Source organism: Armigeres subalbatus, chromosome 2 (genome assembly GCF_024139115.2).
Source record: "Armigeres subalbatus isolate Guangzhou_Male chromosome 2, GZ_Asu_2, whole genome shotgun sequence".
Lineage (NCBI taxonomy): Eukaryota > Metazoa > Arthropoda > Insecta > Diptera > Culicidae > Armigeres > Armigeres subalbatus.
In genome coordinates, this window is record NC_085140.1 from 228,593,272 (window position 1) to 228,610,055 (window position 16,784).

The following is a 16,784-nucleotide window of genomic DNA, read 5'->3' on the forward strand; positions in this document are numbered from 1 at the left end:
GAATCCGATTCACCATCAGAGAAACAAGTTTCTCAAGACAGCACAACATTAAAATAATCAATTTTTGCGTGGAAGACAGCAACAAAATTGATAAATTTAACAAATGAAACAAACAAAATCAAATACCCATCCGTGTCTTTTACGTTTTCATTTTCCTTTAGCGTAAACATAAACACCAGTTTGACAATTTGTGTTCGAATGTATTGGTGAATCTAGGTTGGATCTCGATAAATCGGCAGAGCGAACCTCATTCATTTTGGGTCGGATCTGGTGCGGATCGCGATCCAACCTGAACGAATAACCGAACGTTTTGACAGCTGTTAGAGCGGATCCGGTGCAGAACTAGGTTCGACCCAGCAATAACCGAAAACGACATTAGTGTTCATTAAGCACTTCCACAGTTATTAACTGCGAGGTTTCTTAGCCAGGTTACCATTTTTGCATTCGTGTATCATGAGGCTAACACGATGATACTTTTATGCCCAGGGAAGTCGATACAATTTCCAATCCGAAAATTGCCTAGACCGGCACCGGGAATCGAGAACCTAGCCACCCTCAGCATGGTCTTGCTTTGTAGCTGCGCGTCTTACCGCACGGCTAAGGAGGGCCCCCGACTATTAATTATTAAATTATGGTCCAAAAATGTTCCCGCTTCGTTTGAATCTAACCGTCGTTGGATGTCAGAACAAGAATGTATATTTTTTCAAACAAACTTGTTTTTTAACGTGGTATAATCAATAATCCAGAATGTTAACACGCTTTGCAATTACATGATTAATTAATGGCAATGAAAGTGATTGGCATTAAAAATCTGAAAAATCTACTTGGACTTATCATTTTGCACAGTTGGATACTGTGCCAAACAATTGATCGAAGAAGACGTATGATGCAATGAGGAATGATAAAATATGTTTGTGGTATATAAAAATTGACTATTTTGGAAATCGATTTTCAAATTTTCTGGAGGGGTGTGTCTGTGTGTCTGGGGAGGGCCAGGCCCCCCCTGGCCCCCCTTATTTACGCGAATGGTGGGTGGCGTTATTTACATTATTTTTCCGACTACTACAGACTTAGAGGACTTTGGCCCACACCTTTACTGAAGCACATCGCGATACTCTATACGGTCGCAGCATACTTACTTTTGTACTCCAACATGTGGCGATAATAATTATTGGTATTACATCCATGTATTTAATCGCATCGTGCTTCAAATTGTGATGAAATCAGGATTTTTTTAAATCGTAGTGGACAGCAACACAAAGACTCTCGACTAAGAAAACTAAACTTTATCAGGTGGGGCAATGCACCCCCCCCCCTCCTCAGACCGGGACTCTAGTAACGCCTATAGTAAATCCTGAAATCCAATGTTAACGTGTAAACCCAAAAATCCACGTAAAAATTGACACAATGTCATAATCAACCACCCATAGAAAACCACCTAAAAAGCGACTCCAGTGTAATGAAAGAATAGGATCAGGATGTAAAGTTTCATCACATTTTTATTTGGAAAGATTATTCAAAGCTATGACTTCCGAATCCCCTGTCAAATCAGCCTCTAGTAATGCCAGTAATGCACAAGAAAATAAAGTCTAAATCAGCGCTTGATTATTGTATTTTTATATTCAACCGACATAAATTTGACTGTCTGTAAATTGTCATCGTGAAATAATTTTGAATGACTCACTACACTTCTCTTAAAGATTTTTTATTTTGGATGGTAGTAAAAACTAATCATTACTTGGAATGTACAATCACGTTGCTATCATTGCGCATTGAAGCAATTTCATATATTTTAATTGATCATTAAGTATTTGTAGCTAGCTTTTTCACATTCGTAATTAACTCTATATATCTTAACTTTCAGTAGCCAAACAATAATAAGAAACACATCCAAGGGGAGATAGTTGTACCAGCTTATATTTTGGTTGCTGTGTTTTCTGGCTTCACTTGGTGATTAGCCTCCAATGCTGCGTTTCAAGAGCCGAATTGCACCGCTCTGCAGTGATGCCTTTCTCCTTTACATAACGAGAGTCTAGACAAACATTTATTTTACTATGCTGAATTAGTCCGCCGTCTCTTTTGTGCCACTGCTGATTAACAGATTCATCACAGTATTTTAATACTACCGTATTGAAACGTGATCGCACAGCGAAATTCAATAGCGTTAGGCAAAGATCCAGATGTTTGATTTGTCCCTTTTTCGTGATAGCCCAATCTTGGTTACCGCCACTGTCGTGACATTGATACAGTCCAACAATTCCATCTACCAGGTGGCCCAATGTATCCATACAATACGGCCCTTGCCGTAAGCTACCTTTAGTTTGCTGTTCTGGTATTGAAAGCTGAGGGTACACGTTAGCCAAGTACCATTTAAATGGCTTACATTGGAGCCTCTCTTTCAGCTCTAGCCGTTCTTCGATATTTCCGAATGGAATATTCTTCGCCAAAGGAACTGCAGCATAGTAATACTGTTTGTAGTCATCCATCCACACTTCTGCAGCGCGTCTCGTGTTCTTGGCAAAAATATTACCACTACCTCCTCCAGGAAATGTATACGGATGTCTTTTACGAAAGACGTGGCCTACCCTACTACATGGAATAATCTCGAGACTACCACCACACTGCCATACTCGAAAGCTGATTTCTAAGTTTTCACCTCCCCATATATCCATCTGAGTATCATATTTGCCCAACTTTTCAAAGTAGGCCTTATCTATCACAAACAGGCCTCCAGCGATCATTGGCGTTCTAATAGGAGTGGTTGGATCTTTTTGTCGCTCGTGTCTTTCTGTGTTACTCAAATATTCCCATTTAAACACCAAGTTCCAGTCAAACCCACCCCGAAGATCTGCTGATGCTCCTATGTACTGGAAGGTATCCATACTAATAACGTCGATCACAGGACATACTACGCGCGTAGGGTCTTCTTTCACCCTAATCAACAACGGTTCTAACCAGTCTACATTGCACTCACAATGACTATCGAGAAATGTAAGAACGGGAGCAGTAGCTGCATCTGCTCCCCTAACACGGGATCGCACCAATCCTTCACGTTGCTCGTTTCTAATCACTTTGATTTTATGGATTTTTGCCAGCTCCTGACCATCCTCCGGGAAGTCAGAATAATCATCCACTAGGATAATCTCGTGTATTAAATGTTCCGGAGATCTGTTTAAGACACTAACGATTGTCCGTAAGAGGGTACTTCGTGCCTCATTATGGAAGGTTATGATCACACTTGTTGGTGATAGGTCGCTTGGCCATTTTTTTCGGCACATGGGATTTCTGGTGTCTGGAAGTTCTCGATTGCTTTTCAAATTATCACTTGCTTGCTGATTGAAACGATTCCGTAAGTACGGATCCTCGCCTTGCTGCAGGCTACCCTTCTGTATGTATACCATTTCATCAAAATAGTCCCATGTGTGCCGAGGTGAGGACATATGCAGTAGGGAGTTTGAAGCAACATTCTGCTTAGATGAGGTCGACGGACTATACATATGCGACAGCCATTCCGCAGAAAGTGACTGCGGGGTAACGGCAGGTGTTTGATGGTCACCTCGTAATCGCAACGCTCGGTTACGACTTTTGTAGCTTCCTTCGAAGTAGTACACTGCTACCAGTATCCAAGTTATCGCTAGTATCAGAAAAATCTTTAAATTTCTCCGCATGTTATAAATTGACTACAGTGATGTAGTATTAATGCTAAACTGATGATTTGAATGGTGATGTTACTCCTTTGACTAGACTGGTTAGCACACATCCATGTGCTAAGATATCTTTGCTAACTATATTATCTAACTAGGAATCAACTTGCGCTGAGATTTTTGTATACATCTGCGTCCATTTCTGGTTTTCTCAATCTCGAAGCCCTGAAAATAAATGGAACATGAAAAGAAAAAAAAATGTATTTATGTTTGTATCATGTTTTTGAGCATCGTATACATTTTAAAGCAGATATTATAGTACATTCAAAGTTAATTGCCTATATGCCGGGTATTAAGCCACCCGGAGTGGAAATTAATTACTATGTCTGCAACTTGATTATGCATATGTACAACATGTGATAGATTTAGTTCGGAAAAGGTATTGGAGGGTAACCGCCCCTTCGGTGGGGTTTGATCCCACGACCCCAGTTCGCATGACAGGTGCTTTCCCTACTAAGCTACGAAGGACCTCCGTCGTCCACCGCAGCTTAGCGGGTACTGATGAAACCAAATTCCCAGCACCAGGTACCAGCCGATCTCTCGCAATACATTTTCAGAACTAACTCTCTCATATGTATTTTTGTACACATGTCAACCAAGTAGGATGAGTATTTAGTATTGTCCGGCTCCTACACACTTGCTTCATCAGCAACGGCGCTCAATGAAGTAGGGTTGTGTGAGGTTGTGCCAGTTTGGTCGTCAGATCCCGACCCGACCACACAAGCGAAGAGAGATCGCCACTCGAGATCAGTACATTCAAAGTTAATTGCCTATATGCCGGGTATTGAGCCACCCGGAGTGGAAATTAATTACTATGTCTGAAACTTGATTATGCATATGTACAACATGTGATAGATTTAGTTCGGAAAAGGTATTGAAGGGTAACCGCCGCTTCGGTGGGGTTTGATCCCACGACCCCAGTTCGCATGACAGGTGCTTTCCCTACTAAGCTACGAAGAACCTCCGTCGTCCACCGCAGCTTAGCGGGTACTGATGAAACCAAATTCCCAGCACCAGGTACCAGCCGATCTCTCGCAATACATTTTCAGAACTAACTCTCCCATATGTATTTTTGTACACATGCCAACCAAGTAGGATGAGTATTTAGTATTGTCCTGCTCCTACACACTTGCTTCATCAGCAACGGCGCTCAATGAAGTAGGGTTGTGTGAGGTTGTGATGAAGAATAATTTGGTTGTACTTTATTGGCGCTCGATTTGAGGATAAAAAATCATTCTGTAGTCTGCTTTTGATTTGTACTTTATAGCAGGGTTTGAATCCAAAAGAGAATGAGAAAATCGCTCACTTATCGTGTCTTTATACACTCTCGATAGGTAGCATACTGTGAGAGACGTTTTTCGGTAGCTGTTACGATAATGAACTGGGGCTACACCCCAGGATAAACTTCTTTTAATAACCCCCAATTGCGCTGGGCACCGGTTCTGATGATGCATTTGAACTTGTTTTGCACAGCTGGGCGAAAAAAATGTGGTCCCAACATAAAACAACGCGTTTTATCAAACCCCCTCGATGGGGGCCGCCTATCCGAATCAGTTTTTTTTTCCAACTTGTATTATACAAGTGCGATAGTTTTGTTTTCATGGCTTGTTATGATTCAGGAGGTTTTTGCCTTTTTTATCATTGTTCGTTATTTATCGAGAGCGATTTCTGCAATCCCTGCTTTATAGACACTGTTATATACATTAAAGTGCTTAGATGTACGAATTTCGGTATCTAATGGTAGAAGTTTTATGTTTTGTTTTATTAATACACATGCTGCAACGCAGCAAAGCTGAAATAATGAAAACAATCTTTTCTATCCGGGGGCAGCAGGGACTATGTCCAAGGGCTTGACGATCCCTCCCCAGGCCATCTGCGAGTTGTGGCGCCTGCCTAGGATGTGGTGGGGTTTGACAGTGGACCCTGTTAAACCTCTATAAAAAGCTGCATGAATCCGCAAGTAGGCTCCGCCAAAGCGACCGTGTGCCGCTCAAAGCGCACAAGCCCAAGTCCTGGTGTTAGGTGGGACGCTAAACAGCCCTCCAACGAGACAGGAGGTTTGCGCAGGCCCAATAAGCCGCCTTTAAAAACAACTATTACGAACGACATAGAAGATAATACGACACGATACAATCGTGTTCGCAGGTTGCGACAGGATAATCTACGATGAATTACATCCCCGCAACTTCGATGTCGTAGCGCTGCAGGAAATCTGCTGGACAGGACAGAAAGTGTGGAAAAGCGGGCATCAAGCGGCTACCTTCTACCAAAGCTATGGCACCACCAACGAGCTGGGAACCGGCTTCATAGTGTTGGGTAAGATGCGCCAACGCGTGATTGGGTGGCAGCCAATCAGCGCAAGGATGTGCAAGCTGAGGATAAAAGGCCGTTTCTTCAACTATAGCATCATCAACGTGCACTGCCCACACTAAGGGAGATCCGACGACGAGAAAGAAGCATTATATGCACAGCTAGAGCAGACATACGATTGATGCCCACTGCGGGACGTCAAAATCGTCATCGGTGACATGAACGCTCAGGTAGGAAGGGAAGAAATGTATAGACCGGTCATCGGACCGGATAGTCTGCATACCGTATCGAACGACAACGGCCAACGATGCATAAACTGCAGAATGGTAGTCCGAAGCACTTTCTTCCCCCGCATGAATATCCACAAGGCCACATGGAAATCACCTAATCAAGTAACGGAAAACCAAATCGACCACGTTCTAATTTACTTACTTACTTACTTATGGATCCTGTACACCTCCGGTGGTGCAAAGGGCCGACTTGAAAGATCTCCATCCTGAGCGTTGTCCGGCTATCGCTTTAACCTGTTGACAGGTTAGATTTCGGTCGACTTCTTTTATTACCACGTTCTAATCGACGGTAAATTCTTCTCCGACATCACGAACGTACGCACTTACCGCAGTGCGAATATTGAATCCGACCACTACCTCGTTGCAGTATGTCTGCGTTTAAAACTCTCGACGGTGATCAACACGCGTCGGAGTCGTCCGCCGCGGCTGAACATTGGGCGGCTACAAGACGGTAGACTAGCCCAAGACTACGCGCAGCAGCTGGAAGTGACACTCCCAACGGAAGAACAGCTAGGCGCAGCATCTCTTGAAGATGGCTGGAGAGATATTCGATCCGCCATTGGAAGCACCGCAACCGCTGCACTAGGCACGGTGGCACCGGATCAGAAGAACGACTGGTATGACGGCGAATGTGAGCAGTTAGTTGAGGAGAAGAATGCAGCATGGGCGAGATTGCTGCAACACCGCACGAGGGCGAACGAGGCACGATACAAACGGGCGCGGAACAGACAAAACTCGATTTTCCGGAGGAAAAAGCGCCAGCAGGAAGATCGAGACCGTGAAGAGACGGAGGAACTGTACCGCGCTAATAACGCACGAAAGTTCTATGAGAAGTTGAACCGTTCACGTAAGGGCCACGTGCCACAGCCCGATATGTGTAAGGACATAAACGGGAACCTTCTTACGAACGAGCGTGAGGTGATCCAAAGGTGGCGGCAGCACTATGAAGAGCACCTGAATGGCGTTATGGCAGACAACGGTGGCGGTATGGTAATGAACCTAGGAGCACGCGCGCAGGGCATGCGACTTCCGGCTCCGAAGCGCTGCACTGGGTGATTACCAAGGTTTGGGAGGATGAGGTTCTGCCGCAGGAGTGGATGTAAGGTGTCTTGTGTCCCATCTACAAAAAGGGCAATAAGCTGGATTGTAACAACTACCGCGCAATCACATTGCTGAACGCCGCCTACAAGGTACTCTCCCAAATTTTATGCCGCCGACTAACACCAATTGCAAGAGAGTTCGTGGGGCAGTACCAGGCGGGATTTATGGGTGAACGCTCTAACACAGACCAGGTGTTCGCCATACGTCAGGTATTGCAGAAATGCCGCGAATACAACGTGCCCACACATCATCTATTTATCGACTTCAAAGCCGCATATGATACAATCGATCGGGACCAGCTATGGCAGCTAATGCACGAAAACGGATTTCCGCATAAACTGATACGGTTGATCAAGGCGACGATGGATCGGGTGATGTGCGTAGTTCGAGTTTCAGGGGAATTCTCGAGTCCCTTCGAAACGCGTAGAGGGTTACGGCAAGGTGATGGTCTTTCGTGTCTGCTATTCAACATCGCTTTGGAGGGAGTAATACGAAGGGCAGGGATTGACACGAGTGGTACGATTTTCACGAAGTCCGTCCAGTTATTTGGTTTCGCCGACGACATTGATATCATGGCACGTAACTTTGAGAGGATGGAGGAAGCCTACATCAGACTGAAAAGCGAAGCTAAACGGATTGGACTAGTCATCAATACGTCGAAGACGAAGTACATGATAGGAAGAGGCTCAAGAGAGGTCAATGTAAGCCACCCACCACGAGTTTCTATCGGTGGTGATGAAATCGAGGTGGTTGAAGAATTCGTGTACTTGGGCTCACTGGTGACCGCCGATAATGATACCAGCAGAGAAATTCGGAGGCGCATAGTGGCTGGAAATCGTACGTACTTTGGACTCCGTAAGACGCTCCGATCGAATAGAGTTCGCCGCCGTACCAAACTGACTATCTACAAAACGCTTATAAGACCGGTAGTTCTCTACGGGCACGAGGGGGACCGTGCTCGTGGAGGACCAACGCGCACTGGGAGTTTTTGAAAGGAAAGTGTTGCGTACCATCTATGGTGGGGTGCAGATGGCGGACGGTACGTGGAGGAGGCGAATGAACCACGAGTTGCATCAGCTGTTGGGAGAACCATCCATCGTTCACACCTCGAAAATCGGAAGACTGCTGTGGGCCGGGCACGTAGCCAGAATGTCGGACAGTAATCCGGTGAAAATGGTTCTCGACAACGATCCGACGGGAACAAGAAGGCGAGGTGCACAGCGGGTAAGGTGGATCGATCAGGTGGAGGACGATTTGCGGACCCTCCGCAGACTGCGTGGTTGGCGAAGTGCAGCCATGGACCGAGCTGAATGGAGAAGACTTTTTTGTGCAGCACAGGCCACTCCGGCCTTAGTCTGATAATAAATAAATAACATCACTGTGGGCCTGCTCCAAACTATTTGAGATTATTGTTAATAATGCACTTTTCCCTGTGCCTGTGCCCAGCATGGGTTCTATCCGAGAAGGTCAGTCAATACTAACCTTGTTGAGCTTTCCTCTGTGTGTATACGCTCTATGGATGCGGGTTTGCAAGCCGATGCTATTTATACCGATTTCAAAGCTGCCTTCGATCGGGTAAATCATGACGTCCTACTACACAAGCTCCAAAAGTTAGGTGTTTCATGCACTTTCATGCACTATCCGACAATACTAGCGCGATATTAGCACAATGTAATCAGGAATTGGCATCGCAAATAAGCGTTTACATTAGGCTAATTTCGCGCTAGTATTGTCGGATAGTGCATTGTCCGCTAGAACTAGCACATATGAAAATGGGCCATAATGGCCCGTTTACATATAGGCTAGTTCTAGCGGACAATGCACTGTCCGACAATACTAGCACGATATTAGCATCATGTAAACAGGAATTGTCCTCGCTAATAAGCGTTTACATTATGCTAATTTCGTGCTAGTATTGTCGGATAGTGCATTGTTCGCTAGAACTAGCTCATATGTAAACGGGCCATAAACCAGGTATTATGATCAGGAATTGCAAAAAATAGTATTTTTGCTTATGACCCGTTTACATATGCGCTAGTTCGAGCGGACAATGCACTATCCGACAATACTAGCGCGTCGTTAGCACAATGTAAACGCTTATTAGCAAGGACAATTCCTGTTTACATTGTGCTAATATTGCGCTAGTATTGTCGGATAGTGCATTGTCTGCTACAACTAGCATATATGTAAACGGGCCATTTATTGCCCGTTTTCATATGTGCTAGTTCTAGCGGACAATGCACTATCCGACAATACTAGCGCGAAATTAGCCTAATGTAAACGCTTATTAGCGATGCCAATTCCTGTTTACATTGTGCTAATATCGCGCTAGTATTGTCGGATAGCGCATTGTCCGCTAGAACTAGCGAATATGTAAACGGGACATTACGGTTGGCGTTTGAGTGATAAAACGGCCTACTTTTCCATACCAATGACATGAGTGCTTTATGGCCCGTTTACATATGAGCTAGTTCTAGCGGACAATGCACTGTCCGACAATACTAGCGCGATATTAGCACAATGTAAACAGGAATTGTCCTCGCTAATAAGCGTTTACATTATGCTAATTTCGTGCTAGTATTGTCGGATAGTGCATTGTCCGCTAGAACTAGCTCATATGTAAACGGGCCATAAAGCACTCATGTCATTGGTATGGAAAAGTAGGCCGTTTTTGGCCCGTTTACATATAAGCTAGTTCTAGCGGACAATGCACTATCCGACAATACTAGCACGAAATTAGCATAATGTAAACGCTTATTAGCGAGGACAATTCCTGTTTACATTGTGCTAATAGTGCGCTAGTATTGTCCGATAGTGCATTGTCCGCTAGAGCTAGCTCATATGTAAACGGGCCATTTATCACTCAAACGCCAACCGTAATGTCCCGTTTACATATTCGCTAGTTCTAGCGGACAATGCGCTATCCGACAATACTAGCGCGATATTAGCACAATGTAAACAGGAATTGGCATCGCTAATAAGCGTTTACATTAGGCTAATTTCGCGCTAGTATTGTCGGATAGTGCATTGTCCGCTAGAACTAGCGAATATGTAAACGGGCCATTAATGAACATTATGCAACTCAAATGGGTTGCATAAAATCCATTAAAGCACTCATTTTGGGTGCTATAATGGAAAACCAGCATTAGAGCGATAATTGCATGACCACATTTAGCTAGATTGGCTTGAGTGAGTGTTCAAATAGTGTATTCTCTGTCACGTAATAAATTAAATAATTTAATGAACATGACATCAAATTCTTCAAAGGCTGGTTTTATCTATCGCCTTATGATCTGTCGAGCACACAATGGGGCACGATAACATGGAATCTGTTTGTTTTCTGCAGCAACATGATTTTTTGGCAAGATTGGTCATGTTAAGTGAATAAAATTGTACCATGTTGGTACAGATTTATCATATTTAAGTCCATTTTTCGCCATTGCAAAAAATAGCGTGTGCAACTCATTGCAAAACTCGATTTTTTCAGCACTCGTAGTATTTATCCAACTCGGCAAGCCTCGTCGGATAAACTTACAACTCGTGCTGAAAAAATCATCTTTTTGCAACTAGTTGCACAAACTACTATTTTGATTCAATGTTATTTTAAAGTTTTAGAAACATTTAAAAAATCGTACCACTCATAAAGTTCGATGAACACGCCTCATCCGATTGGCAAAACCTCCATACCTTAACGAACCCAATGAGCTAATCAGACAGAAGCCCTGAAACAATAGTTGTCTACCGTAAATTAATGATTGCCTTTCTCTGGATAGTTTTTTTAATTACTCTACTCGGCAATTCAAGTGCTTATCCTACCGTATACAAGAGCATAGAAAGTAAAGAGAAACAATCGCATTATGTTATTGCTATCTACAGTATGCATCTCCATGGAAGAAGTGTTCGAATCCATCCCCGTAAACGATACTTTGCCAGGTGCACATTTTTCAGTTGATCGGTCTATCCATAGCGCTTAGCTATTCAAAAGATATAGAAGGAGAGCATTCGCACCCAAAGCATTGAACTATAGCGTGGAAATCCGTAAACTGGCATGATTGCACTGCGGTAGGTAGTTGATGCCTTCTGAGATATAAATTTATTTTCCTTTTTGGAACCATTCTTAATCTCAGTTTGAAAAGTGGCGCGAAAAATATCCCAGCTCAAGGGTTGTACACTTTATCATTTGATATGAGAGATGACTAGGAAAGCTTGAAAGCAAATATACAACATGTTTTGATGCCGCAAATTTTGCATAATTCATTCGGTATTTGATGAAAATATTTTATGTTGGTGTAGTTTTCGCAAGGGAATGTAAAATAATCTGAACAGTTCTGTTCCGTTATTTTGTATTTTATATTATTAGCATGTTACAAAATTGTTGTTGAAAAATATCATTGCATTGTTTATAACTTAATATTTAAATATTATTAAGCACACAGCAAGTTTAATATTATTTCTTCGCAGCAATTTTTTGCCTTTCTCATACACCGAAGTGTACCGAAAGGCTATATATTCACACCAAAAACGAACTTTTTATATGCGGCCCGGGGTTCTTTTTTCAGATAATTTTATTTGTTAATTACCTAATATATGCATTATCTTCTACACGGGTCCGCGACGTTTGGCTTAAGTACGTTAGGCACAATGAACGTTAGGCATAACGGACGTTAGGCATGATGTACGTTAGGCATAATGGACGTTTGGCATAATTCTGCCTTTTCCATGGCATGGACTGCTCAGGAATAATGTTGTTTTCATCTTAAAGCCCTACCCGATACTTGGATTTAGTGCTAAATGTAAACAACAGAGTTAATTTTCTACTTTTTTTTCGATATTTTATCAAAACCAAACACTCAATCACGCAACATTGTAACATGTGGTATGCTTGAGATACCTGCTTGGTTATAGCGACTCGAAAAAGGATTTATTTGTAGTAACTAACCGAATATAAATATATTCGCATTAACGATTTCGCCCTAATGCCGGTTCTTAGCTTTGTCGTTTAGTTTATAACACTGTAGGTCACATTCCTCCTAAAAAAGTTCATCTTTCGGGCGGACATATAGACTTTACGTACACTTAGTGTCCAAGAAGGAAAGAAACGGCCCTCCCCCAGCTATTCCAGGAATTTCTTAGGGACCTTGATTTTTGGTTTTAATTAAATGCCACTACTCATCACAATTGAAGGTCAAGTTAACTTAAATTTTCAAACAAAACAACTCCTAATTTTTAAATCTATTTTCATAAATTTCAAACGATCAAAATGATATGATATGCACAGTTGGTACAATGATTTATTGCATTTAGATCATTTAAACTGGTTTTACGCTAATTTAAACATGAACTATCGATTTTCCTTTTCCACTTCTCCCAGTGTACCTTTTAACTAGTTTTGTAGGATCGAATAGAATTGATAGTGCTCCGCCAACCTAGACAAACCTTCCCATTACTGAGCATGAGCATGAGCATGAATATGATGACCGTGCATCTCGTAGTTGCTACGCCGTGATTGACCAGAACAATCGCAATTGCAAGAAAACTAGAGGATGGAAGCATAGGATTTGCTCTTCATGTGCACAGTCTGGGAGCTCTAGCATTTTGGATGGTCGATAATGGCGCTGGCCACGTCTTCACGCTCATCAGGGATGGGAAGGAATTGATGAAGCAATCACTCGCCCACACTGCTCGTTCCAATCGGTTCAAATATGGCCCAGGAAGTATAAAACTACCATAAAAAAGTTTGATGTAAGGTACCCCGGGGCAAGTGAAAATACGGGGTAAGTGGGTACTATGGCTGCCGATGAATCGATAAACGTTTTTAATGGTAACAATGTTCTAGAAAGATGAAGCAGGACTATCAACGAATCCACCCGACACAAAAATATTTGGAATTAAAACCATTTAAGGCACCATGCTCATGCTATTGTTTGATCATGACTTAAAACTCCCGGGAAAAGCTATTACTTTTATTTTGATTCAATGGATCTCCAACAGAATAGTCGTTCCTAAATGTTTCATTGATGTGGAAGGCGAATAGTTTGAGCAAATCAATAATTGTGTGACATAAAAAATGATTCAAAAATTTTAATTAAAGCCAAAACTTGCAGTTTTTACTTGCCTTTGAGTTTTAACATACATGGGGCAAGTGGGACATATTTGAACAACATTTTCGATAGAACAATTTTAACTGCTTTTAGATATTTGTCTAGTGAAAAATAACTATGCCATTCATAAATCATATGGATCTGAATCAGATGTGGTTTGATATCGTTGGTTTCGTTGATAAAAAGTATTTTACAGTTCATTAATAGATGTTTATTTTACATTCTTTAAATTATCTCCCGAATGAAAAAGAGCAATGGTTATAACTATACGATTTATTTCCGTTTACAGTGCAAATAATTCATTTATTCTGCAATAGGTTAGCAGGTTTTGTTTAAAAATAATTTTGCATCAGATTTACAGATTTTCAGATAAACAAAGTGCTTAACATATAAATTGGCAATTTCGTTCTATTACAAATTTAGAACACTGCGCATTGCCTGAATGAAAACTTTTCTTTTGAAGCATCTTAATTTATGTAATAGTTCGTGTTCTAAACAGGGAGATATTATTTCGAATGGTGAATAGAGATTTACTTATCCTTTCCACTTTAAACATTTGTTACAAAAGTAAGCTAATAGAAAGCAAGACAAGAGACAATTAAACAGTGAGTCGGTTGTTGTCTTGTTTTCATTATAACATTATAATCCCTTTCTTGTTGCTAAAACACAAGTCCGAAAAACAACCAACCTCCATCCATGATCTGAAAATACTACGACTCAGAAATAATATTAACATTATAAATTCCTTTAATTAGTTTAATTTGATAGTATAAAGCAGAATAGGCCCCACTTGCCCCGTTTGAAGGGGTAAGTGGGTCCTACAGGTAAATTTATTTATTTCACTACCAATATGTTTTGTAATTGAATAAATGGCTTCCAACACGTCTACACTTCAACAACGGAAGCATATAATGATGTATCCGTGGTTAATGTTCTGAAATACCCTGTTTTCTAAGTATGCGTTAACAATTTCGCTGAACTTGCGTTTTTTTAGGTCCCACTTGCCCCGGGGTACCTTACTGCATATGTGTTTCACTTGTTCCCCAAGATTGACCTTTGAATCGATACTCGGTAAAAACGTTTACCGGTTGCAAACGGTTCGAGTATGGCCCAGGAACAAAACTACCATAAAATGCCACAACTTTCGAAATCATGAAGTTTGATGTACAGCATGATGGGTTTAACTTACTTCCCAAGATTGACCTTTGAATCGGTACTCGGTAAAACCGTTTACAGGTTCCAATCGGTTCAAATACGGTCAGAAAGTCTAAAACTACCATAAATGCCATAGCTTTTGAAATAATGAAGTTTGAAAGTACGCATGATGGATTTTACTTATATCCCAAGATTGATCTTTGAATCGGCACTCGGTAAAAACGTTTACCGGTTCCAATCGGTTTGAATATGGTCCAGGAACAAAACTACCATAAAATGCCACAACTTTTGAAATCATGAAGTTTGATGTACTAGTACAGCATGATGGGTTTTACTTGTTTCCCAGGATTGGTAAACTAGTTTACTGATTCCAATCCGTTCGAATACGGTTCAGGAAGTACAAACTACCATAGCATGACATAACTTTTGAAATTATGTAGTTTAGTTTGATGTACCGCATGATAGGTTTTAGTTGTTTCCCAAGATTGACCCTTGAATCGGTACTCGGTAAATCCGTTTACCGGCTCCAAACAGTTCAAACATGGTACAGGAAGTACAAAACTACCATACACGAAAAACAACTCACTTTATAGTTACTTTCACTCAAATCCGCCCTTGCGTGGAAGAAGCCAAAAATAGGTAAAATGCGAAAAAAATACAGTGAGTACTTTTCCTTTACTCCCGTGTTGAATGTTCACCCACTATGAGGTTTCACCAACTCAAATTTATGTTATTTTCACTCACTCGAGACTATGGTGAACACAACTCAAATTTGGATTCTTCTCCTGAACAGCACACGTTGGGTCGATGAGGCTCTTTTTGTTTATACATAATATCATTCATGAGAGGGAGTGAGTTAAACATTTTAACTTCGTACTCAAAGTTGATTTTTACATTTTAATTCTTTTTTATGTTCTTTATTTGCTCTGTGTAAATTGCCATGGGGCCCTCCTTAGCCGTGCGGTAAGACGCGCGGCTACAAAGCAAGACCATGCTGAGGGTGGCTGGGTTCGATTCCCGGTGCCGGTCTAGGCAGTTTCCGGATTGGAAATTGTCTCGATTTCCCTGGGCATAAAAGTATCATCGTGTTAGCCTCATGATATACGAATGCAAAAATGGTAACTTGGCTTAGAAACCTCGCAGTTAATAACTGTGGAAGTGCCTAATGAACACTAAGCTGCGAGGCGGCTCTGTCCCAGTGTGGGGATGTAATGCCAATCAGAAGAAGAAGAAGAAGAAGAAGAAATTGCCATAATTCATGAAATCATGAAGTTTGATGTGTTTGAGGTATTCGCCTATTATCGTAACAGGTTCCGGCGGAACGTCCGTCAAATTTGGCATGATTTATGCGTCGTTTGCAATCAAAATATCTAAAATAACCATTTCCGAAGTAGGGTATCTGTTTCATTATTAATAACATGCTCCTATATCAATAATTTTCGCAAAACAGGAAATTAAGGCTCAATTTGTGTCGTGTTTTGTTGTTATCCGGCGTGCTCACTGCTGAAAAAAAATCACAAAAATGAGAAATAAAACAATTTGCGCACCAATTCTTTGTTTTCGAATGGTATTGATTTGGGTACATGGTATTCAAGGAGCAGTTCCCCCATGTGTTCTGATAAATGGCCAAAAGCTAACACCCATTTTAAATCCGGAATAACTCCGTAATAAAGCGGCTGATCCTAGAATTCCATAAAACTCTAAAAATTTAAAAAAATTCCGCTTCTTTTGGTGAAAGTTGCAAAAAAAACGAATTATTTGTTTGAGAAACTGCATATATCCATTTTACACAATTTCGAGAAAACAACAAAAAAACTGTTTTTGAACAAATTGACACCGATACTGATACAGATCAATAGTTTTTGGCAAAACTCAACACCCTGGGGCACTTCCAGTGGGAAACTGTAAGCAGTACTCCATAATTGCTCTTTAAAGTGCGTGCACATAGAAAAACGGATCAACACTTCATCCCATAGCTCCTATTTCCATCCCATCAAAAACAAAGCAACAAAAAGGAATTTGTTTGTTTCTTATTTTTGTGATTTTTTCAGCAGTGAGCACGCGTGTTAGCAAAAAGAAGCGACGCGATTGGTGCTTTGTTTCTTTGTTTTGCGATGAGATGT

The 16,784-nt window shown here is 41.5% G+C and overlaps 1 protein-coding gene across 5 annotated transcripts in view; it reads right to left on the reverse strand.

Annotated features, from left to right (window-relative positions):
* Nucleotides 1-1,689: 1,689 nt before the first annotated feature.
* The window catches only part of LOC134211836 (polypeptide N-acetylgalactosaminyltransferase 2-like), a 39,562-nt gene continuing 24,467 nt past the window's right edge, over nt 1,690-16,784 (reverse strand). For all 5 annotated transcript variants that reach the window (XM_062689127.1, XM_062689126.1, XM_062689130.1 and 2 more), the window contains exon 2: nt 1,690-3,869. In XM_062689127.1, coding sequence (XP_062545111.1) covers nt 1,944-3,668 — 1,725 coding nt within the window. In that variant the 5' untranslated portion in view covers nt 3,669-3,869 and the 3' untranslated portion in view covers nt 1,690-1,943. The remainder of the gene's footprint in view (nt 3,870-16,784) is intronic.